The sequence below is a fragment of the Erithacus rubecula genome (assembly GCF_903797595.1).
Source record: "Erithacus rubecula genome assembly, chromosome: 1".
NCBI lineage: Eukaryota > Metazoa > Chordata > Aves > Passeriformes > Muscicapidae > Erithacus > Erithacus rubecula.
In genome coordinates, this window is record NC_136658.1 from 20,604,913 (window position 1) to 20,626,603 (window position 21,691).

General features: G+C 43.3%; 2 protein-coding genes across 8 annotated transcripts in view; one reads left to right on the plus strand and one right to left on the minus strand.

The window, feature by feature from the left end:
* Positions 1 to 1,857: 1,857 nt before the first annotated feature.
* LOC306810130 (uncharacterized protein) lies at positions 1,858 to 9,224 on the minus strand. Of its 3 annotated transcripts, XM_079322293.1 has the most exons (4): positions 8,810 to 9,224; positions 4,683 to 5,126; positions 3,010 to 3,151; positions 1,858 to 1,977 (listed from the first exon to the last, which is right to left on the minus strand). In XM_079322293.1, exons 1-4 carry the CDS (start codon positions 8,901 to 8,903, stop codon positions 1,968 to 1,970), a joined length of 690 nt encoding a protein of 229 aa, XP_079178419.1. In that variant the 5' UTR covers positions 8,904 to 9,224; the 3' UTR covers positions 1,858 to 1,967. The 3 variants fall into 3 exon arrangements, with proteins under 3 accessions (XP_079178419.1, XP_079178420.1, XP_079178418.1); XM_079322294.1 differs by lacking the exon at positions 1,858 to 1,977 and having other exon boundaries at positions 2,843 to 3,151; positions 4,767 to 5,126; XM_079322292.1 differs by lacking the exon at positions 1,858 to 1,977 and having other exon boundaries at positions 2,843 to 3,151.
* Positions 9,225 to 11,445: 2,221 nt separating this feature from the next.
* Positions 11,446 to 21,691, plus strand: part of GRAMD1C (GRAM domain containing 1C) — a 52,072-nt gene continuing 41,826 nt past the window's right edge. For 2 of the 5 annotated variants that reach the window (XM_079322186.1, XM_079322187.1), the window contains exons 1-2: positions 11,446 to 12,059; positions 13,217 to 13,345. In XM_079322186.1, coding sequence (XP_079178312.1) covers positions 11,895 to 12,059; positions 13,217 to 13,345 — 294 coding nt within the window. In that variant the 5' untranslated portion in view covers positions 11,446 to 11,894. Of the gene's footprint in view, positions 12,060 to 12,207; positions 12,532 to 13,216; positions 13,346 to 21,691 lie in introns of those variants that run through there. The other 3 variants (XM_079322188.1, XM_079322190.1, XM_079322189.1) reach the window with 3 other exon arrangements.

Below are 21,691 nucleotides of genomic sequence, written 5' to 3' on the forward strand. Positions count from 1 at the left end.
GAGAGCACTTGGAATGTAAGGAGCTCTGCCTTTGGGTGGACAACAAGCAAGTTAAGAGCTCATGGGTTAGGAAAAAAGGCAGATAAATAGAGGTAACACTGCTGTTGGTGTTTGCTACACACTATCTGAGCAGGAAAAAGTGGCCGAGGGCTTCTGTAGGCAGCTTGAAGCAGCCTCACAGTCACAGGCCCTGGTTCTGGTGGGGGACATTAACTACCCTGACACCCGCTGGAGAAACAACAGGTTACACAAATGATTAAGGGACTGGAGTGTCTTATGAGGAAAGGCTGAGGGAGCTGGGTCTGTTCAGCCTTGAGAAGAGATGACTGAGAGGACACCTCATCAGTGTCTGTGAATAACTTAGGGGAGGGTGTCAGGCTCTGCTTGGTGGTGCCAAGCAATGGAACAAGAGGGCATCGAGTAGAAACTGATGCACAAGAAGTTCTGAACAGGAGGAAGAACTTCTTTACTGTGACCAAGGATGGAAACAGGATGCCCAGAGAAAATGTGGAGTCTCTTTCCCTGAAGAACCACCTGGACATAATCCTGTGCCATGTACTCTGGGATTGCCCTATTTGAGCAGGGAGGTTGGACCAGATGATCCACTGTGGTCCCTTCCAACCTACCCAGCCTGTGACTCTGTGACAGAGTAATGCATACACTGAATCAAAGCGAAGATCCTGCTCTGATTATAATCAAGATCTGCCTTTGCAGAAACAGAGGGTTTGGTCTGTGGTGCAGTGGGAACACATCTCTTGTCACCAAATAGTGCCAGGGTTTATTTTTTTGTTTTTTATCATAGTATCATAGGGTAGTTTGGATTAGAAGGAGCCTTTAAAGATCATTTAGTTCCAATCTCTGTGCAATTAGAGGAAACACCTTTAACCAGACCAGATTACTTAGAGCCCAGTTGTCTTATCCCTCATGCTCCTCCATCACAGCACGGGAGACACTTCTGAACTGTGTTCAGGGGTAAGCAGAGTTATGCTGAGCTATTGCAGTTACAAAGTCAGGAAGGATTTCTGACTTCTACTTACAAGCAGGCATACCCACATTTTGCAAAAGAATATACTCACTGCTCCACAGGCTTCAGAGCTGATATGCTGCTCTCTGATACATATAGGAGATGGTCTCCTATATTGGCATGTCCGCCAGTAACTGACTGCCTGGGAAACAATTATTGTCACATCAGGAAACAGTGTCTGTGGAGAACATTAGTCATGTCAAAGCAAATCTTTCATTTCCCCTCCTTCTTTCTTTTTTTTTTTTTTTTTTTTTTTTTTTTTTTTTTTTTTTTTTTTTTAAAGGGTATTAGAGGCTTATATTCAAATGCTACATTTACCTCTGGCAAGAGAAACCAAAATCCCATTCTTTCAGCCAGGAGTAGCTATGTACTAGTGGGACTTCTTTGCATCTTTATCACAAGTGTTTAGGCTGGAGCAAGCCAATAGGCCTCTTTGGCAGGAGGTACAAAGCAGATGGGAGGACATCTACATCCCCAGAAGCAATGCTTCTGATTTCCTCGGGTAGGTGCTAGCACTACATGGGCACCTGGAGCACCTGGGGTAGGCTGGGCTTCTGTTTCTGCTGAAGCTCAGCTGTCAAAGGTGCTTCAAACTGCACCTTTAAATTAAGAACTAATGGTACAGAAAGACCTAGGGTGCCTCATCAGAGTCTAAATTCAGAGTTATATGGCCTAACTAAGTGGCGTTTTGGCAGGTGATAATACAAATTTATTCACAGAAAGCTGCTTTGCTCCTTGCTGCAGGAGGATGGTGAATATGCCACTGTGGCTGTCAAAGCTGCAGGAAAAGGAAACTTGCTTGCAAAAATAAAAATGCCAAAGTCAACATGTAGAGACAAAGGCTTTTATTCCATCTAGAACTCCATTTTCTGACTTATGGGGCATCAGAAGTTGCTCCACTTGCAGGCTTTGCATATCCCAGCGACTCCTGTAACGTGGCACCTCAAGCTACGCTGAGCAAGAAGGAAAGAAGAGAGAATGAGTAACACACAGTCAGGACAACACAATAAACTCCTCCGAGGCTTTCTGGCAAAATAACTTGTGAACTCTAATGTAGAGCGTTTGCAGAGGGATGATGCTGTGTGGGCAGCATCAGCCTATGGAAGGGAGTGCGCTTCCCATCAAGGGCTGGAAGATCCTCCCCGGTGAGAGGCAGAGCTCCCGGCGTGTCCCTGTCCCCGCCACGCTGTCCATCAGGTGGCGGCAGCGCTCCAGTGAACGACAAGAGCAGCTCTTCCTTCAGCCCTTCAAGGAGGGGATTTTTCATCAGGCTGAGCAAGATTTTTGAGCGCCAGGAGAAGAGGTGCAAATCACATGTCTCCTCAATGAATGCAGAAAGTCAGCTGAGCTCGCACTGAAATGCATACCATCTTGGGTTGCTCAAAATGGGAACTAAACTTGTTTCAAAATGTAGTGTCAGTCTCCTCAAATTAGACCAGTTGACAGAACAGAAAAAGCAGGCTAGCTTTTGGGTACATCAGCCTCTTATTGGGGCATTTCTTTGGCTCATTTGTGGTGAAAATGTCTGGTTTTCCAACTTTATCAGCTGATCAAATAAAAGATGGATCTTTAAGTAGGGCTTTAGAAACCTAACACACCTAAGACATCATAGGCTTTCTGTACACAAACAGTGCAAGAATGCTGATGTAAGCATGAAGTTGGCAGGAGGAAGAACCATCCGTCAGTATAAACATAAAAGAACTAAATGAGTCCTTGGTCTTTGTTAAAATAAGCTGCAGCATCACATTGAAAAACTCTTAGTTCCAAAGTGGCAAATAAAAAAGATCCTATTATTTTCTTAATAGGTAACTCATTACTAAAGCTCTACCCAACATAAACAAAAAAAAAACTGTTTGAAAAAGTGATGGAACATAGAAGCAACTCTGTTAGAGTTTCCTTCACACTGCTTATTTCCTGAACCTGATCCCACATCTGACCAGAGCTGGGTAAATGTCTAATTTGTCTTTCAGTTGAAGCACAGGTACCTTTGGCGAGACTCTTGTCTCATGCAGAGGATGCACTTCCTCAGCTGCGGGGTTAAAACAATGATCAGAACCACTATGCCTCCAATACCAGCTGCCACAACCCCGATGATTGTTCCAATGGATTCTTCTATACCAAACAAGCCTGGGGGAGAAAGCAAGGCAGATAGAGTAACATAAGATGTTTTCCAGACAAGTATATGCAATGTAGCCATCATCTTTTTTGCAGTGGCTGCAGAGGAATCTGCTTACTATGATCATGCTGATGTCTTGTCTGACATGAAATCCCTTCTACACTGGAGAGTGACTTGCATTACAGAGCTACTGATTTTTTTCATTCCTATGTAGGAACTCCTAAGCAGCATTCCTAAGCTGCTATGCTGTCTAGAGACAGGGCAGCTTCACTGCCCCAGAAATCTCCCTCAACAGCTATACACTACAGGACGGCAGAAAAAGCTGATGTTTAAATTAATGGGACTCAGGCCTGTATACTTTATTTTTGAAAGGAAAAAAATTACTCTGACAACTTTGAGAAAGCCATCAGTCTGCCTGTCTACTTCCAAGGGAGATAGTACCAAAGAGCAGAGAGAGCTCCACTGAAGTCCTTCCTTTGACTGGTTGTGCTGAAATTTTACATTTCATCATCTCAGGAAGACAGAAAGGCTGTTATGCTGGTCAGAGTGCAGACATTTCAAGAGCAACCTGTGCCACTGAGACTATGAGATCAAGCCAACAAGAGACCTCATCAGACATACGACCAAGCCCTTGCAGAGGGGCACAGTTGCTTGCCTTAGTGTCACAGTTTAAACTGGGTAGTGTTCTAAAAATTAGTAACTCAGGCTTAAAAGGCCAAAGGCTTAGGTAATCTTGCTGAGATAGAAGCTTTGGTGATGGAAAAGAGGAAAATGGCACTTACTATTGGCCCAGAAGGAAGTATTTTTTGTTAACTAGATGATAAGATAATAACCCTTCTAATGTGTTGACTTTTTGGGACTGGAATGTGTTTAGCCTACATAAAAGGAAAATTTGACATTTCCAGCTGCTACAGACATAGCAAGTTACCTCTTTATTTAATATGCCTAGTGTCTATCTGTGAGGCTAAGAAAACATGGCACTTTAAATGATACTTTCATTTTAATGTGAATTATGTTAATCAGAAATTATATAATGATCATATTATATATGATCCTCGTGATAATCGTGGGATAACTTATGTCATTCAGAGTTAAGGAATGACTATGCAAGTTAGTGGGTTGGAGAGAAATATCCTCAAAAAAAAAAAAGAGGTCTAGAGCTGTTCCTTGAGATGGTACCTTGTCACCCATCACTCATGGGCATTCTGCCAGAGCTGTGAGTACAAGGGGAACTTGTCTGACTCTTTCATTCTTTGCAGGGATTTTATTTTTATGGATAACATTATTCCTTTTTTTTTTTTTTTTTTTTTTTTTTTTGTGGTGTAAATGCTCCTCCTTGTAATAATACCTGTGATTGTTTATAGAGACAAGCTAATGAATTTTAGCTGGCCTTATAAAAATAATTAGAAATGCTATAGAGCAATTACACTCCATGACACCAGGCCCTTTGCTAGAGGCCAAACAGGCCAACTTCTGTTTCTGCAAGCGTGCAGACCAGTTTGGAAAACTAGGAGAAAAAAAGTAAACAACTCCAAGTATTACCCAGAGCCCTCCTGATCCTGAGCTTTGTGCCATCTCCTGTCACCACCTTCCCATCCGGAAGTGTAACCTCGCAGAAATAAATACCATGGTCACTGGTTGTCACATTGAGGATAATCAGGGAAACATCCCCTTGGGACAAGTCTCCACTCATGAAGATCCTGGAGTTATTTGGCAAGATGCTCACATTCTTTTCTAGCAGGTCCATCTGCCCCTTTTCATCTTCTTTGTACCACTTCACCATCAGGTGGGTCAGGGAGGGATGCTGAAGACTGTTAAGATGACAGTTCAAGACCACAGTTTCACCTTCTTTGGCTTTCTCCTTGGCTGGTGTTTGAGTCACCAAAAGGTTCCACGGCTCAGGTGTCAACAACAAAGGCTGTGCTGTTACATGATTCACATCTGCTGCATTCTCCTTGTTTGCACTTCCACCAGTAACTCCTACATCTGTACCAGGGAAGAGAGAGGAGAGCTGAGGGTGATAGAATGATAAATGTTCCTGCTGCTCCTGACCTCTAACCAGCACAAAGAATGGCTCCTGGAATTAGCAAGTGAGGGCAGTCCCTGTTATGATGATAGGGATTTTCTCCCTAGTTCCAATTTAGATTATGTTCTCGTGTACAGACAGTTCTTTTCCTGAATATCAGCTCCTTTCTATTGCCACACTAGAGGAAGGAAGATTAATGCCATTGTCTAATGGCTTTGGGTGAAATTTAGAGTCCAGTCCAGTCAGACCCATTTCCATCTGCAACACTAACCTCTTTCTTTCCATCCCAAAAAGTCTCAGGGCCTGATGTTCCTGCCTCAACTGCTTTTGAGGCAAAGCAAAAAATGCATGTACATTGGCAGTTCTACTTTGACAACTAGAGTGTGCATCTAATGCAACTGCCTGCATCCCAAAACCTTATGTGATTCTTAGAATTTTTGGCATGCACTTTCAGTTACAGGACAGTAAATTTTGAAATCATGGGAAGAATCTCCATTACCAGAGACTGAACACCAAGCAAGTTCTATCAGCAGTCTGGGGGACAGAACATCAACCTTATGCCTGTACTGAGGCTGAGGTGACAGCCATTCTCTGTGAAGGGACCATCTCCTGCTAACTTTTGTAAGAAAAATGTGAACGTGTCTGTAGCAGACATTTCAACTTGCTTTCACATACTCAGGTGCTAATCATAGTATCATATCCTTGAGCTAAGAGTAGTGAGAATGAATCTCATTTCTGGAAACAAGCCTGGGCACACAAAATGAGAGGAATAGTTGTTGTCTCCAAACAAAAGGGAAAAAGAAACCTGAAAATCAGCTTTTGCCAAGAAACAGTTAAGACCAATTTTTGGAAAAGGCTCTTCTGTTGTTTTATTTTCTTCAAGTGAAATAGTCTCCCTTCAAGCTAGTTGGTGTCCTCTCAAGGACTGCAGGCCATTCCAGAATGAAGGTCCTGATTTTCCATTGTCTTGAGTCTTTCATTGCATTCCACAGAGTGTGAAACGCTATTGTGTGAGTCTGGTAAATCATCACAATGACAATAGAGATTCTCCCTCAGTGACAAATGTCTTGAGGCAATGGAAAACCAAACCCCTTTATGATCAGTTTGAGAGTTACTTGAATGGCTCCTCCAGGCATACTTGTAGACAAAAATCACAGTTGTATTCACAGTTGTTATTATTATTTATGACTCATATGGGAGTAGAGGATTTCTGTCAGCCAGTTGTAACAAGGCTGGGGTATAGAGCTTACAATTTAAATATGAGACAAGAGACAACTCATGGATGCAAAACTACAGGAACTATAAACTGGCTGTGAAACTAGGCAGGAACAGAGCATGTGAAACACCTTACAAGCTGTTTGGCACTCTGTGCTTTTACCTCAAAGTGAAAATTTTTGCCTTAGAACTGGAACACAAACCCAAGGGAATTGGATGCCTGAGAATTAGGTACCCAAATATAGTTTTGAATCCGGCCCCCTAAAATTAGTAGATCTTACTAAAGGTACCAGGTGAGATATTATCTTTCTGTTCATACATAATCTTACCAATGAGCCCACTGGAGCTTCTTGGGGAAATCTGCGATCCAGATCTTACCTGTCCAGTTAGATACATGTATCAAGGCAGAAGTCATAAAAGTTGAAGTATCTTGACAAGATAATTTGAGGAAATATAAAGTGTAATTGAAATAAGTGACAAAACTTGACATATTACAGGTTTTGTGCATCAAATATTCTGAAGTGATCCATTTGGCTATTTATTAGAGTGAATCTGAACAGTTTCATAATGAGTACTCTTTTAAAATCTCAGATTATTAACCATTTTCTCCTCTGGGTAACTGCTGCTTTAGCTAGCAGTGTGTGCTGCTGCTACCTTGTTTTCAAGGAATGGCCACAAAATTTCTTCTCTGCTACAAGTATTCTGGTCTTGCCATATGCACCCCTGTAACACAACCATCATTTTTATTAATTTTTATTTCTTTTAGTGATGCAAAAGGTGTACTTTTTACACAGACATTTAGTGACTTACAGAATGTAACCGAGTAGGAACAATGTGCTTTGATGTTGCCTCTGTTCATCATGAGTTTTATGTGCATCTCCTAACATGAAATAACTGGCCTTGTCATCTGTTTTATTCCGCATCTTTGAGTCAATAACAAATCATGATTAACTTAATTAGGAAAATTAAAACAGGAGAGGAGTAGGTTGTTTTGTTTTGTCCCAGTTCTTTTTGGGGGTTTCACTGTGAAGGTCACAGCACTACCTCTATTTTTCTCCCTTTCTTTCTTTTTTTTTTTTTTTAAGGTTGCAAAACTGGAACATATTAGTCCACTGGTATTCAATTACACAATGCCCTTATCGTTTTGGCATCTGGGAGCATACCATGCCAAATGCTTTGCTGACTGCTTCAAAGCCCTTTTTAAGTCAATTGCTTCATTAGCAGAGTGATGTGTAGGTCCCTTGTCATGCGGGTTGTGGGGCTCAAGCCCATGGAGAAGAATGCAAGGCTTTGTGGTGAAAGCAATTGAGCTAGACAGGCTCTAGAGAAATACAGCATGGATGATCTTGTCTAGACCTGGACAAATGATTAGATGATCTAATAAGTCATTGTCATATGAAGTCCTTAGTTCACATCCACTTTCAGCCATGAGGGGAGAAAGCTCTCTGGGACACCCTGCAATGTGCTCCACATTTGGCAGTACTAATAGGGCACCTACTAACGCCCTCAGCCTCCCCTTTACATAAACTGCAGGTTGATACTTCTCCACATAAGGCCGTATCAGACCTGTAAGTGAGAAATACACAAGGCAGGCTAGAGGAGCTGGGCTGACAAAAGGAAAGAATAAAAAACAGCTGCACTCTCTTCCTGTCCTGGAGCCTCACTTAAGTCTTTGGTGCCTGGAGTAAATCTGAGCAGCTCTGCAAGTTTCTTCTGCCAGCTGCCAACAGCATAGAGCAACCAAAATGGTGTGGGGAGGTCAGTGCAGAATTCTACCTTTCTAGTTTAGTCTCCTCTCCTTTATTCACACTCAGCAGCTGGAGGAGAGGTTGAGGGCAAATAGGGCTCAATTTCCAACCCACAAAAAAATCCTCTCCTGATGAAATTACTGTCTTTCAGATGGTTTTGTTTGCTTTAGAGCTCAGCTTCACACTCATACAAAGTTGGTGCCATCAAGGTGCTTTACAAGCTATATTCAGCTCCCAGACCTCTATGATTAAGCAATGACTGCACATTGCTGCCCTTAATTTATGTGACTTTTGCCCTGGACTAAGGTTGGCTTTCACAAATGGATATGAATAACTTTGTGACAATAACTGGTGGCTAATAGATCAGAGAAACAAAATAGAAATGAAGCTTCTAGAAATAATGATACATATCTGGAAAAAGATAGGCAAATATACTCTATCTGAACATTTATGTTAGATAAACAATAATGTATCTAAAGAGAAAAGTATGCTTTAATGCAATGCACAACACTAAATACAATTTTTTTTCCTGCACCCTGGGGAAGCCCTCAGTTGAAAGTCTGAAAAAAACCAGTCATTAAAAAAGCCATTGAAAAAAAAGAAAGAGAGAGAACTTCTCAAGCCAAGCTCAAAGAACAACCTTTATTTCTTCTAATTAAGGAAGGTGGTTTAGTACTCACCCACCACCAAGAGGAAGATGAATGAAGACACTGCAGATCTATAGAGTTTCCCTACGTGCTGGCTCATGGTTGCTGAAGTACATGGCCTCATCATCTCTCCCTCTGGCAGTATGGGTGAAAAATATATGTGTATTATAGCAGTAGGACCTCACATGCTGCCTAGTGAATGTCATACTTACTAAAGTTACCACTGCTTTGAGCTCTCTGTGCTCTGCCTGCTCCCTGGATGAGAGCCACCTTGCAAGTGACAACAATTACTTCCCCAGCGGCTGTTCTGATCTCTCTCTGAGAACATGTTGAAAATGCTCTGAGAGCACAGGGAAGATAACACATTGTTTTTCATTTTAGGCTTGCATAAAGCACAACTCTGGGCTGAGTAGAGAATATCCAGATACTCCAAAGGAGATCTCTCTTCTGCTGAACCCCCCCCCCCCCCCCGCCAAATGATGGTGAGAACACAAAGAGCATTGGCTTAATTTTCTGAACAGGCAGACTCTAATGCACTTCAATATCACCCTAATGCACCACAACAGGAAATTTCAGGAACTCAGTATCTTTGTGGCTATATGCACAGAGTGTTTACAGGTATACTGTATTCCCCAAAGTGTTCTTTTTCAGTGCAGAACAAATCCTTTTTCATCAAAAGTTGACTACTTAAAACTCTATTTATATTTAAGTAGAGCTTGTCTGTGCAGCTTAGGTGGAGGGGAAAAGTGCTGGAGAGGGCAGCCTATCAGCAAACCAGCAGCTGTGTGCTGAATTAGCTCTGGTTGAGTGTGTGCTCTTGTGTTTATACAAGGCCCACACAGAGCACGACCCTGTGAGAGGAGCTACAGCAGCTCCAAGCTCACCTGTACCTCCCAGCCCTGCCAGCTGTGCTACACTTGCACCAAACCTGGGCTACTGTCACTATTTGACACCTTTCCTTCAACTACAATATTAGGGATTATGGCACACTTTATCTAATGATCTTGCATGTCTTCATGCAAGGTAATGGAATTGTGCTTGAGTTATAATTTCATAACTCTTAAAGAACAATGCAGCTGAGAGTGGCATGAGTATTTTGGCTTTTCTTTACATCTGAAAGCAAAAAGGACCCATACTTGATTCACAAAACTTGGCTATCCAAATAATGTCAAGAGGATCAGCTCATTGTCACCGATTGTCACTTTAGCTTTGGTGTGCAGATCCCAAAGCAGGGGAATCAGCAAAAGCAGGATAGGCTGGAGGGAGTATGGCTAAAGGAACCTGGGAGGCAAATGCTTCTCTGAAATGGCTTGGGAGAGTGGGAAGACCTGTGGTTACCGGGCAGGAATCATATTAGGAAGGGAACTGGGACCAAGTGCAGAGCAACACAGCACTTCAGACAGAAGCTGGAAGTTTGTGAGGGTTTGTCAGGGCAGAAGGAACTACTGCCAAAGTGTTAGTGAGCAAAGCCAAAATATCCATGAAAGGAAAAAGTTAGAGGATTCAAAAACAATGAAGAGTTTCAAGAGGGAATAACCAGTACAGTCAAAGGTACCTGGAAGATGAAGAGGATTTTGGTCTGAGTTATTGGTTTAGAGTGCTGATTGTGACTGCATGTCAGAGGAGTGTGTGAAGATGGATCTTAACCAAAGGCAATCCAAACATTGTCTGATTTAAACCCAAATTCTTGGTGTGTCTCAAAAAATTCCTTCAGGTGTGTTGTGATGGACATATCACCATTGTTCCTGCAAATGCTATTTATGTTCACATTGCCTGAAACCAGCAATTCTCTTGTGAATCCTCCATTAAGTAAGTCATGCCTGAGCCAAAGTGCCAGGTCAGCCAGATTTTAACTGAGGGAATAAAAAGGAGGCTGGTTAGCGTTGCTGGCAGCCAGTAGCTAAACATGAAGCTTCTCCCACTTGGATAACCCAATATAATTCAGATTTCAGACAAAAATAGACTGGTACCCTGAGTGTTTTTGAAAAAAGCCCCAAAATTCAAGTTTCAGGTGCAAATCAAGAAAGCAAGGAACAAAAATGAAACAAAACAGACATTTTTTTTACACTGTCTTGTAAATTTTGGAGACTCCCGGTTGCTTGCATTAAGGCTGTCCTGCCTGGGCCAACAGCTGGGAGGGGCACTTTTTCTAATGTAGCAGTGAGGAGGTATCCCAGGGCCTGAGATGTCCAGGGGAGCATCCACACATTTCCTGGGGCAGAGGTAAAGAGAAAGGGGACAACAGGAGGAAGTAGTGTTATCACAACAGGCTGCTTTACCCATCCGTATATCCATCCATCCATCCATCCATCCATCCATCCATCCATCCATCCATCCATCCATCCATCCATCCATCCATCCATCCATCCATCCATCCATCCATCCATCCATCCATCCATCCATCCATCCATCCATCCACTTTCATCATCTACCAGCCAACTACCAGCAATGTGATTTCTTTGCACCTCATAGGGCTCTTCCTTTCCCTGTGGGGGGAGCTCAGGGTGCAAATCTGCGAGCCATCATTGCTCTGGTTGGGTCCCCTGATTTGAGGATCCTCGGGGGGCTCAGAACTTGGGGCAGAAACCACTCACCGCTGCTCAGCAGCTTCCACAATGAGACCCACGGGATGAACCCCCCTCACTGCCTTCCTTTATGGCACCTCATCCTCCGCTCGGCCCGCAGCCAGCATTCCCCCTCTCCCCTCAGGAGCCCCCGGAGCGGCCTCTCGGCAGTGTTTTCTGTCGAACCCCCGAACTCAGGATTTGGGATTTGGCAGCCGTTTTGCCGCCCGGGCGCTGTTTAACCGGCTGCGCTCACGGAGGGCGGCGGGCGCGGACTGTCCCTCGGGCAGCAGGCAGCGAAAGCCGCCCCCCCCCGCAGCCGGCAGTTTTTTCTTACTACAGCCCTCAAACTTTCCACCGGCGGACGCTTCCCAGTTAACCATTGCGGAAGCTGCAGAGGGGCTGCCGCGGCCCGACGAGGGGGGGAGCGGAGGCGCCGCAGCGCCCTCCGCCCCTCATGCCGGCTCCCTCTCGCCGGGAGCAGCGGCGCCGCTCGCCCCCGGCACCCTCCTCCCGCCGCGGGCCGGCGGCGCGGCCGGCGCCGGCCCCTTTAAATGGCGGCCGCGGCCCCGCCGTGCGCCCCGCGGAGGCAGCTGGCGGGTGCTGCTCGGCCCTCGCCCCCCTCCATGGTAAGCGCCGCGCTCTGCGCTCCCCGCCCGCCCCTCCGGTGGGCTCCGTGCCCCCGGCTGCCGCCCCCCGGCCAGCGGCGGGCCTCGCAGGTAGGTGCGGGGGGCGGCAGCCCCGCTCTCTTCCCGGGCGGCTTCCCGGGCGGGCCCGAACGGGCGGCGGCCCCGCGGGCAGCGCTGGGAAGCTCCGCCGTCCCCACCCATCTCCCCGAAAGTTTTTTGGGCGAGGCGGAGTCGGGGGTAGGGTGGCCCTCGGGGCTCCCCGGTGAGTGGGTCCCCGCCGGGAGGGTCTTCGCTCCCCGGGGACCCAACGGGGAGGCGGCTGCGGGGTTGCCGGGCAGCCGCTGAACCCCGGCGTTTTGGTGGGGAGGGAGCGGGGAGCAGCAACTGGTGGAGGTGCTCAAGTGTTCGCGTGGAAAAGCCCCCGGGGCAGCTCTGCCCTCGCACCAGGGGTGTCTGTGCCCTCGGCAGCCTGTCCCCAGCCCCTGGGCGGGGGTGGCCCAGCACCCCTGGTCTGCGCTGGTTTGGGGGTGAAACCCAGCGTTGCCTCATCCCGGCGGATCCGGTAGTACAGGCGGGGTTGCTGCTTAGGGCCCCGGGCTGGCTTTGTACCGTTTGCGGGGTGGGATGGCACGAGTGGCATTCTGTGGCTTAGTTTCCCTTCATAAAGTAAAACTAACTTGCAAAGCGAAGAATACTGATAACAAAGGGAGAGTGCTACAGAATTAGAAAGCAGTGCTGGTTATTACCTTTGTAGTAAGTGATATGAGTCAAATTATTTGTCTCTGAAGTGTTTGGCTTGTATTTCTATACAGCTTATCCTGTAACTAGTAGCAAGTATAAACACTTGATTTATCAGGATTATAATAATATATGTTGGTCCTCTGGTGAAAATGCTATACCTGTATGACCTTTCTCAAGTTCTGAAAGGTCTCACAGGTTCCTGGGATGTGCTGCACTCTTGTTGGTATTATTTCTGTTCTGAGCATCTGCGCTGCTTCAATGTGCACATTGGGGGACTTTTACAATTTTCTGATAAAAGATGTAAAATATAATTAAATATAGTATAGTGTAGGGGAAAACAATAAAACCAATGAAAAAGCTGTCAGTGGGAAGTGTTTCCATGTCACTCACCTTGGTGAAACTACCATGTCAGGTTTCTTTTAATATACAGCTGTTAAATGGACTAACCATCTTGATTCACCTTTCTCCACACTGTTGGATTACATACCTAACTTCTTTGTTCACAGGAAGTTCATGGAGTGGATCATGGTCTTATTAACCAGCTACTTGCTGATTCAGAGGAGACTCTTAATTCATGCACAGAGAAAATGCAGGGTCCTGCTCAGTATAGCTGGAGTGCTGACTGGAGCTTTTGGGTAATGTGCTTTAGCTCTCTCCTAACTTGGTGCTAATTTATAAACATAACACATGTCTATTTTAATTTACATATGTGTGTATATGTACAAGCTTTATATCCACAGTTCTCAAGTTGCTTTGTAGTCATGAATTAGTAAAGTGTTCTCCACCCATGTAGCGAGGCAGGTAATTTTATCATTACTGGCTTACTAAAGTGTAAGGTGAGACTGAGAGGGGGTGAAGTTGTTTATCTGATGTCACGGATCAAGTTAGTGACAGAACTTGTGGCCTCTGTGCCAGTCCTGTCTCCCAGTTGCTGGCATGAACCCATCCAGTATTTCTTATGTCTTTCTTCTAAAAAGACATTTTTGATGCCCTGATGCTTTTTAAGCATAAGGGCTGAATTTTGAGTCTTGGTGGTGGTTGGTGGTTCTGAATTGCATTCCTAGTGTTTGTTTTTGTCAAGTAAACACATTTATTTTCCACAAGAGTAAATAAGCTTATTGTATTTTCCGTAAAAATTGATTCTGTAAATAAGAAAGGCAGAAAAGAAGCAATTTATTTTGATTTCTGCAAAAATACCTGTCTGAAAGCAAAGTGTGTAATAATAAGTGCTCATTTCAGTACTTTTCTTTTGGTAGATTTTTTAAAATGCCTTGAGAGAAGGTGGATGTGTGTAAGCTTGGAGTGTATGTTTTGCTGTTAATTTGGTGTGTGGATTGTTACTGTTTGATAGGGAAGGAGGCCATGTGTGCATGGAGCCACAGGCAGGGTACCAGCTGATCTTGTGGGAGACACAGAGTGCCAGAGCTGTGAGGAAGGCAATCTGACTCGGGTTCTGTATCAGATGTTCTCAGTACATCCATGTACTTCAGCTCATAGGAACATCATCTGGACTACTGTGTCCTTCTCCTGATGAGGTTGTCACAGTGTGCTCAGCAGGTGAAAGATTGAGTAACTAGTGAAGGCCAGAAGGAATCCATGGCAGAGCTGTGAGCAGAATATGAGGGTGGAATCAGATTTCCCAACTCCATATTTATAACTCTAGCTTGTATGTTTTCATCACTCCTGTTCACAAGTAGATGTCCTAGTGGTCAGGACATCTGTTTTTGCATCTCAGGCCATAGGATAAATCCCCCCAAATGCACGTGTACTCTTCAACTGAGCAGTAGTAATATGGAACCAATAGAAATGGGACAGGCCTAATAAAATCCCAGCAGGTCATAGACTTGTGTTGCTAGAGTGAGTTTTTGGGGTGTTCAGTATTTTCTTCATTATCCCTACAGAGACAAGGATGGTCCAGGGCTGTCCTGCCTGTGCCCAGCTGTGCCTGAGTCGATAGGAAGTCATGCTGTGCAGACAGTGTAACTGCCAGCTGTGCTCTTGTTAAGTGGCAGATTAGCTTGTGTGAACTAAAGCATGATGGTTTGTATACAGCCACTAATGCAGGTGGTATTTTGTGCAAGGAATAAACCTTGGGGTCAGGTTGTTGGACCTGCAGTTAACAACTTGGTGTTTCCTTGATAGGCCTGGCAATAGAAAATAAAGTCATTAAAGTATTCTATATGGAGAATGTAGCTGTGCTATTGGCTTTGCACTCTTAGGGTTGAGTCACAATGCTGAAGGCTTGAAGTTTCTTTGGACAGAGCTTTGAGCCTGCACAGTGCAGGTATTGTATGTCCTCACAGTGCCACTCTGTTTCCTGTAGTAATGTGTGCTGTATTTTCAGGGTGGTGAGTTTCTTCAGTGCTGTGGCAGCTGTGTGTGAGTGAGGTGTTTCCCAGTTTGATTAAATGATTATCTTCTGTCTGACTTATACTCCAAGACCTGTGTTTGATGTTGGTGTTTATCTGGTTCTGCAAATATGACCTTGCAGTTAAAACAGAGTAATTGTGTAAATACTTCCCTTTTGTAAGATAATTCTGTGGCTGGAAATGTTGTTGCCTTACAGTCGGTCACTGATTAGTTTTAAAAGCTTTTACCAGTCTGGTTGTAGGAAGCCATGGTGCTTATTTTCTCAGCCTCGAGCAACTGTAAAACAGCAAGAACCAGAAGTCACAAATCTGAGGTGAAAATTAAGATCTTCTATTGAAAATGTTATGTCATTGGCATCTCTCCTTTCTCTTGACAGAAAATGTTTCAATAACTCACAAGGTTGATGATCAGCTGCTGACTATTAAAAACAAATCGTTAAAACTCCCTAAATTCTGAGTCACAGTAAATGCGTAGGTGACAGCATGGAAGGCAGCTTGTTGCAGTGTGTGAAGCATGTGTCACTAACATTTGACAAAGATGATCTTAGTGTCCTGTGGCAGTTGGGAACCTGCTCATTCCCAGCAGGATGGAGGAATTGCTAACAGCAGGACTAGCCTGTGGTAGCATCCAGGGATTGGCTTTGTTGCCAGGGTTATTTGCCTGGTGAGGCTGCATGTTTCCAGCAACTTGGGTTTGCTCCAAGAGCTCATTTCTTCTGAGAGTGATGTACTCGTGTTTTGCAAATGTGGATGTTAGAGCCTGACTGGTTTGGCTTCAGTTTTTTGTGGATTGAGTGGGAGTAGGCAGTTGTGCCATGCCTCTGGAAGTCAGGCCAGGTATCAGGAATGCTCAATAGGTGCTGAGCACATGCAATTAGCAGCAGGCTAGGGCTGGCAGTCTCTGGGACACTGTCTCCTGGCTATGGTGAGTGGGGGAAAGGAAGGGCAGCTGAAAAATTATCAGGGAGGGCAGAAGAGTATGCTGCTATGTGGAATTTTTCTTATCTCTCAAAAAAATACTTTGGATATATTTATTGAATAATTTTGAGAAATAATTAGTTTTCTCTGTTTCTGTAAGCAATTCTTAAACTGATAGTATTACTAACTCCTATTTTTAAGATTGATGGTGTGTCATGGGTTATTTTTTGTTTTGTTTTTGGGGTTTTTTTTCACCCCCCTACCTGGAGATGGACAAAGCTAGACTTCTATAAATGGAAGCAGAAGACTGCTTACAAACATAATCTTGAGATTTTCTCTCTCCACTGGAAACTGTAAAGCTTTTATCTCTAGTTGATTAAATAGTCCTAGTTTTGGCAGCTGCAAATAGATGATGAAAGTCAAATATGATTGGAAGTTGTTATATATGGAAGCCCTATCTCAGGATTCTGAATTCACTCTTTTATCCTTTTTTGTATGCCCTTCATACTGAAATATGGTTCAGTTTCATATCCTTGGAAGAAGAAACCTATGAAAGCCTTAAGTATTTTCTTACCATAGTGGTGAAGGTAAAGGTGAATGAGGAAGCTAATGAAAAGGATCCTTGCATCAAAAGTGAGGGTGTTGCATCTGGGAACTCTAGTTTATATTAATGAACAGTCAAAGTTCATGTATGTCTGCAATAAGAAGAATGTCCATTGAAAAAAAGCCCAAAAAAGTAAGTCCTTCCCTTGGAATTAAAAGGTAGGTAGAATGAGGGGAAATCAAATGAGTGTCTTGGAAAATTGCTTGTATCTGGGAGACTTTAAAAATTTGAAAATGTGAGATGTCAGGGAGGTGTTGGAAAGAAGATAATAAGAGGCTTTACAAGGTGTCTGATTGGAGTGTAATGCCAGTTTAAAGAGTTGGTCAGTGTGAAGGAGTTTAAAAATGGAATTAAATAATTGTTACAGTGAAAAGTGAAAATAAGCCTTTTATTCTTCATATTATAAGAGCAACTGAGGTTGCACAGGATTGAGAAAGTATTTTGAATTTTTACATGCATGGATCTGGTTTCTACAAGAAAGAACTAGTCTGGGGAGTGTGTGACAATATGTATGGCAAGAACACAGTAAGCATATATGACTCAAACCTGCACAAGGAGGGAGGCAGATATGTATCACAGTTTGGAAGGTAACTTATTGAAGCACAGATACAAATTGATGCACTTTGGGACCCAATACTCATAGGGTTAAATGAAATATTTCTTCTATCTATAATTACTTGAATCTTCCTTCCTCATTTCTCTGAAGACTCACACCACTCTTAGAATGGCTATTGGGCTGGTTGAAGTGGTAATTGTTTTGGGGGCTGATATTTAAGGCCTTGTGACAGTAAGCTCTCATGTTGTATACTTGGTGTGTTGCTGCTTCTTTTCTGTGCCTCCAAATGTTTGGGATGTGGAGGAGATACATCAATTCTGTTTACATAGGAGGAGATTTTTTAGCCTTTTTACTTGCTGGTATGAAGCTAAGGAAGATGTGATTTGGTTAAATTATTTGCTATAGGTCTACAAAAAGAATGAAAGCCTTTAAGCCCATTAATACTGCATTTTGGTGTATTTTGGGCTTTCTTTTATTTTATTTGGTTTTTTAAATGTCCTAACTTTACTACAAATAGGTTTCACTGTAGCTGTAGGACTGGCATGTTGTTTATCTACTGGAATCTCCAGGAACAGGTGCCTTTTCTCAGCCCTGTGATAGCACTGATTATACAGCAGCAGTTTTAACTTGGTAGGAAGACAAACTGCAGTTCTAACCCACCCTTGAACATGGGTGATTAGGATAAAGGGGTTTTTCTCCCTTTTTTTCATGCTGGGAATGGCTTTATTGCTGTTGGTGCAGCTCCAGACTGAGCATGGAGGTAGATCTGGTTGTCATAAAAACTTCAACCAGTTCTGACCAAAGACTGACAGTGGTGCTGTGTCAAAATAAGCTTTTGCCAGCTGCAGCAGTAGGTAGTTCTATATAACCTGAATTATTACTGTACACATATATATTAGTCTAGAACCTGAAGATTAAGTATAATAGGTCAGAAAGAAAATACTTCAGATTTGTGTGATTTACTTTTTTTTTTTTTTTTCCTAGTCACTGGGGGCAAACCATTAGAAATGCAACATGGTTCAGGAAATCTGCGTGAGGTTATATAGTGTTAGGAATAGTGATTTCCTTTTGATGAAAGTGAAGTCCCTAAGTTGCAGAATGAGTGCTTTAGGAGACTCTAAGATATGGCAATAAGATTTTTTTTTTAAGGGTTTTTTTTTTTTTTTGCCTTTGTTTGTTTACAGCTTGTATTTCTGCAAAGAGGTAGTGGTGCAGCACTGTGTTTTTTTTCAAGTCTGCTGTGGGTGAACCACTTGTATATAGGGAGAGGGAAAGAAGACAGGTAGAAAAAAACTGTGCAAGATATGATTGTTTTGTGGTATATTGAGTCATTAGTAGCAGCCAGGAGAATAAGTTTTGGGGCAATTGCTTGGTGAATGCCACTTTCCATGGAATTTCAAGTGCAGTAGGGCTACTGACAGGCTTAATGAGATGACCAGAGTAATTTATAGCAAAGCAGTTTATGTAATTGGCCACAGTCACTCCTGCATTATTAACTGTGTAGTGTTGTGGTTTAATATCCTCCTTCAGGTTTTCACTGTAGTCCTGATCAAAAGTCTTTGTTTCCTTTTAGGAGTTGCTGAAAACTAAATTGCACCAAGGGGAATTACTGCCATGGTGATTGTTTCCTTCATGATGTTTTCTGATCCTTGTTTGGGCACTGTTACTAAACTTAAATACAGATCGTAGATGCAGTGACAGAGAGACAGGTTTACTGCCAGGGTAAGGAGGGAAATGTCCAGCTGAAGTGTGCTGTTCATTTGCTTCTCTATTTGGCTACTTAGGCATCAAATGAACTTGGTGGGACTTGGTTGCAGGTAAGGAAGATGAGTTGAGAAGTTATGTCTTGTAGTTTCTTTATTGTGTAAGGCATTTTTCCTCACCCTGAAAATATGTGGATTTTCCCCCTGCTTGCTAAATGGATCAAATAAGTCTAAAGACAGGCAGTTTGATTTTTTCTGTATTACTTGGGCAGCCTGCAATGAAAGATCAGGTGAAAAAACAGATGTTATTAACCAGTAACATTGGCTACTTGTTTCACACACGTGCTGTGAAAACAAATATGAGTCAGATGAAACTGCTGTTCAGAAAGGAATGTATTTTGTTATCCAAAAGGAAATAATCTTGATTGAGCTTTTAATTACCATTGCATCATAATATTTAGTACACTTATGGCTGTTGAAACCTGGACATCATAGTTACAAAACTCAAAATTAGCCTGGGGAGTAGACAAATTGGCTTGAGCTCAAGGGTGGCTTTGTGCTGCAGGATGGCAAACTCACTTCAAGTACAATGTTAAGACAGTAAGTGAAGAGTTCATCCAAACACACTTGGTTTATTTGTATTAAGTTTGTTTTAGAAGTTGATGTATCACAGGATGTTGTTGTTATATTTTGATTTACCTTTTTCCTTTCTTTTTGTTAAATCTTCAAGGGGTAGAAAAAATTACTAAAATAGAATTAAAAGAATGTTTGAATGCTGCATTTATGAAGTCAAGAAAATAGGTACAGATCCACAATTTTTCCCTAAAGTGAGGAGGAGTTGGGCAGTTAAGAACCTTGTGAGCTTGGCTTGTACTGTTGTTCTGAGGAGGCAACATGATATGTGGTTCTGGTCAGGGGCATTATAGGAATAGTTTTGCTACCAGGTTCAAAGATGTTATTGCCAGTTAGGGAGGTATTGATGAGGATGCTGAATAAATCTGTGATTGGGACATGATTGGGACATACTAGCTCTTAAAAGCTAAAAGCACCTCAATTTCTAATTCAGAACTGAGGAAGATGTTTGTTCATGGAACTCCAAAGCTCTTGAAATTTTACTTAACTGTCATATTTAAAATCTAAATGTTTATTTCATCCAAACTCAGAGGTGCTTGGTGGCAATTCTATAAATAATTATATTTGAAACTGAAATAATCAACCTCATTGCTAATTGCACACATTAATTGCTAAATGTCCACACTCAGGTGTTCAATCAGCTGCAGATGGTGTTATCTTATAAACAGGAAATGCACTTAAAGCAGTCTATGCTAATGCTTTTTTTGAGACCTGAGTCACGTTGGTACCCAGTAAGGTACCCCAATAAGGCCTTTGTGAGATCACTTTGAATCCTCTCACTGGTTTTCTGATGGAAATAAATTGCAGTGAATATTTTTCTGTATGGGTATACTTCCCAATATTTTGCTGCTCTTTCAGCACAGGGAGATTCCCCTGTGAAGTATCCTGTCTTTGCTTTGGGAAAGCAGAAGAGTTACCTTGTTCTTCTGGTGAAACCAGTTCCTTCTGTTTACATATGTAGCTGATCTTGACAGCAGAACTGCAGGCTATTGGAAGCCACCACCCCGCTAAGTGCACAGAGACAGCTACTTATCCTAGCCAGCAGTCAGGGCTGCAAAATGACTGTAAATACAGCCTCTTTGTGTTCCATTATCTTCTCCTTTCAGATTTAAATCCGAGTGATTAAAATGCCTCGACATGCATTTTTGTTTCTTCTGTCAGTTTCCTCAATAGGAAACTCAGAAAATTCAGGAAACCATCAGCAGGGTTGTGCTGGGAAAGGGCTTTCTTTGCTGCTGACTCCATGTAGTTAGTTGTGGAAATGTAGCAGACAGGTCCTAGGTAAGGCAGGTGGAGAGGGAGAGCCAGCATGAAGAAAGCAGAATAGGTGCATGCCTGCTGTTCCCCTCAGAGCAGGCAGAGATCTGTTGGGCATGCAGAGCCCTGTATCCCTTGCCTCAAAGTGCTTATGAAGAGCTGAGCTCCTGGGGGCTGGTGATGTACACATTTTGAGGAATTTGGGTGTGCATGGAGCATGCCCTGTCTGGAGCTCAGTCTGAGAAGGCATCTCATTAAGGTCTTGACTTAAAACCGGGGATAGTGGCTGCGTTTTGTGTGAGAGTAGATTTGTCTCCATGCTGAGTTGCCAGGTGCAGATGTACTCTTTAAGGCTGGTTCATGGATTGTAGCCTTCAGTGATGCAGAGAGGAGGAGTGCTAGGCACTAAATGCTTCTTTCCAAGCTGGTGTTTCCCTGGTGATAGTACTTTCCTCTGCTATTCCCTTTGGGACTTCTGTGAACTTGAAATGATTTATGCTACTGCAGTCTGCTTCCCAGAATCAGTTTTGGTGATAGTGGTTTTAGATTGGAGCTGGGCAGTTCTTAAATGTCACCCCCTGTGTTTCTTTGCCCAGTTGCTGCAGCATTTGTGTGCCTGTTCTGCAAGGCTAGGGTGTTCCAGCCTGTTTTCCAGGCTGGCATGCAGGCAGAGGCTGGCAGAACACTAGCTAGCACTGCTGGAGGGTGGCCAGCACCAGCTCTGAGCAAGTGGGTGAGAGGGGGAGCTGTAGAGGCTTTGGCCAGGGATTTGTATGGTTTGGAACAGGCTGCAGCAGCTAGAGGAGGTATGTGTAGCGGGGTGTATGTCTTCTGACTTTACATTAGCTTCATGCCTCAGTCAGTTTCATTCTGAAATGGAGCATATGCTTTTTTTTGCACTCTGCATGGCAGGCTTGAGACTTTTATCTCCAAATCAGAAT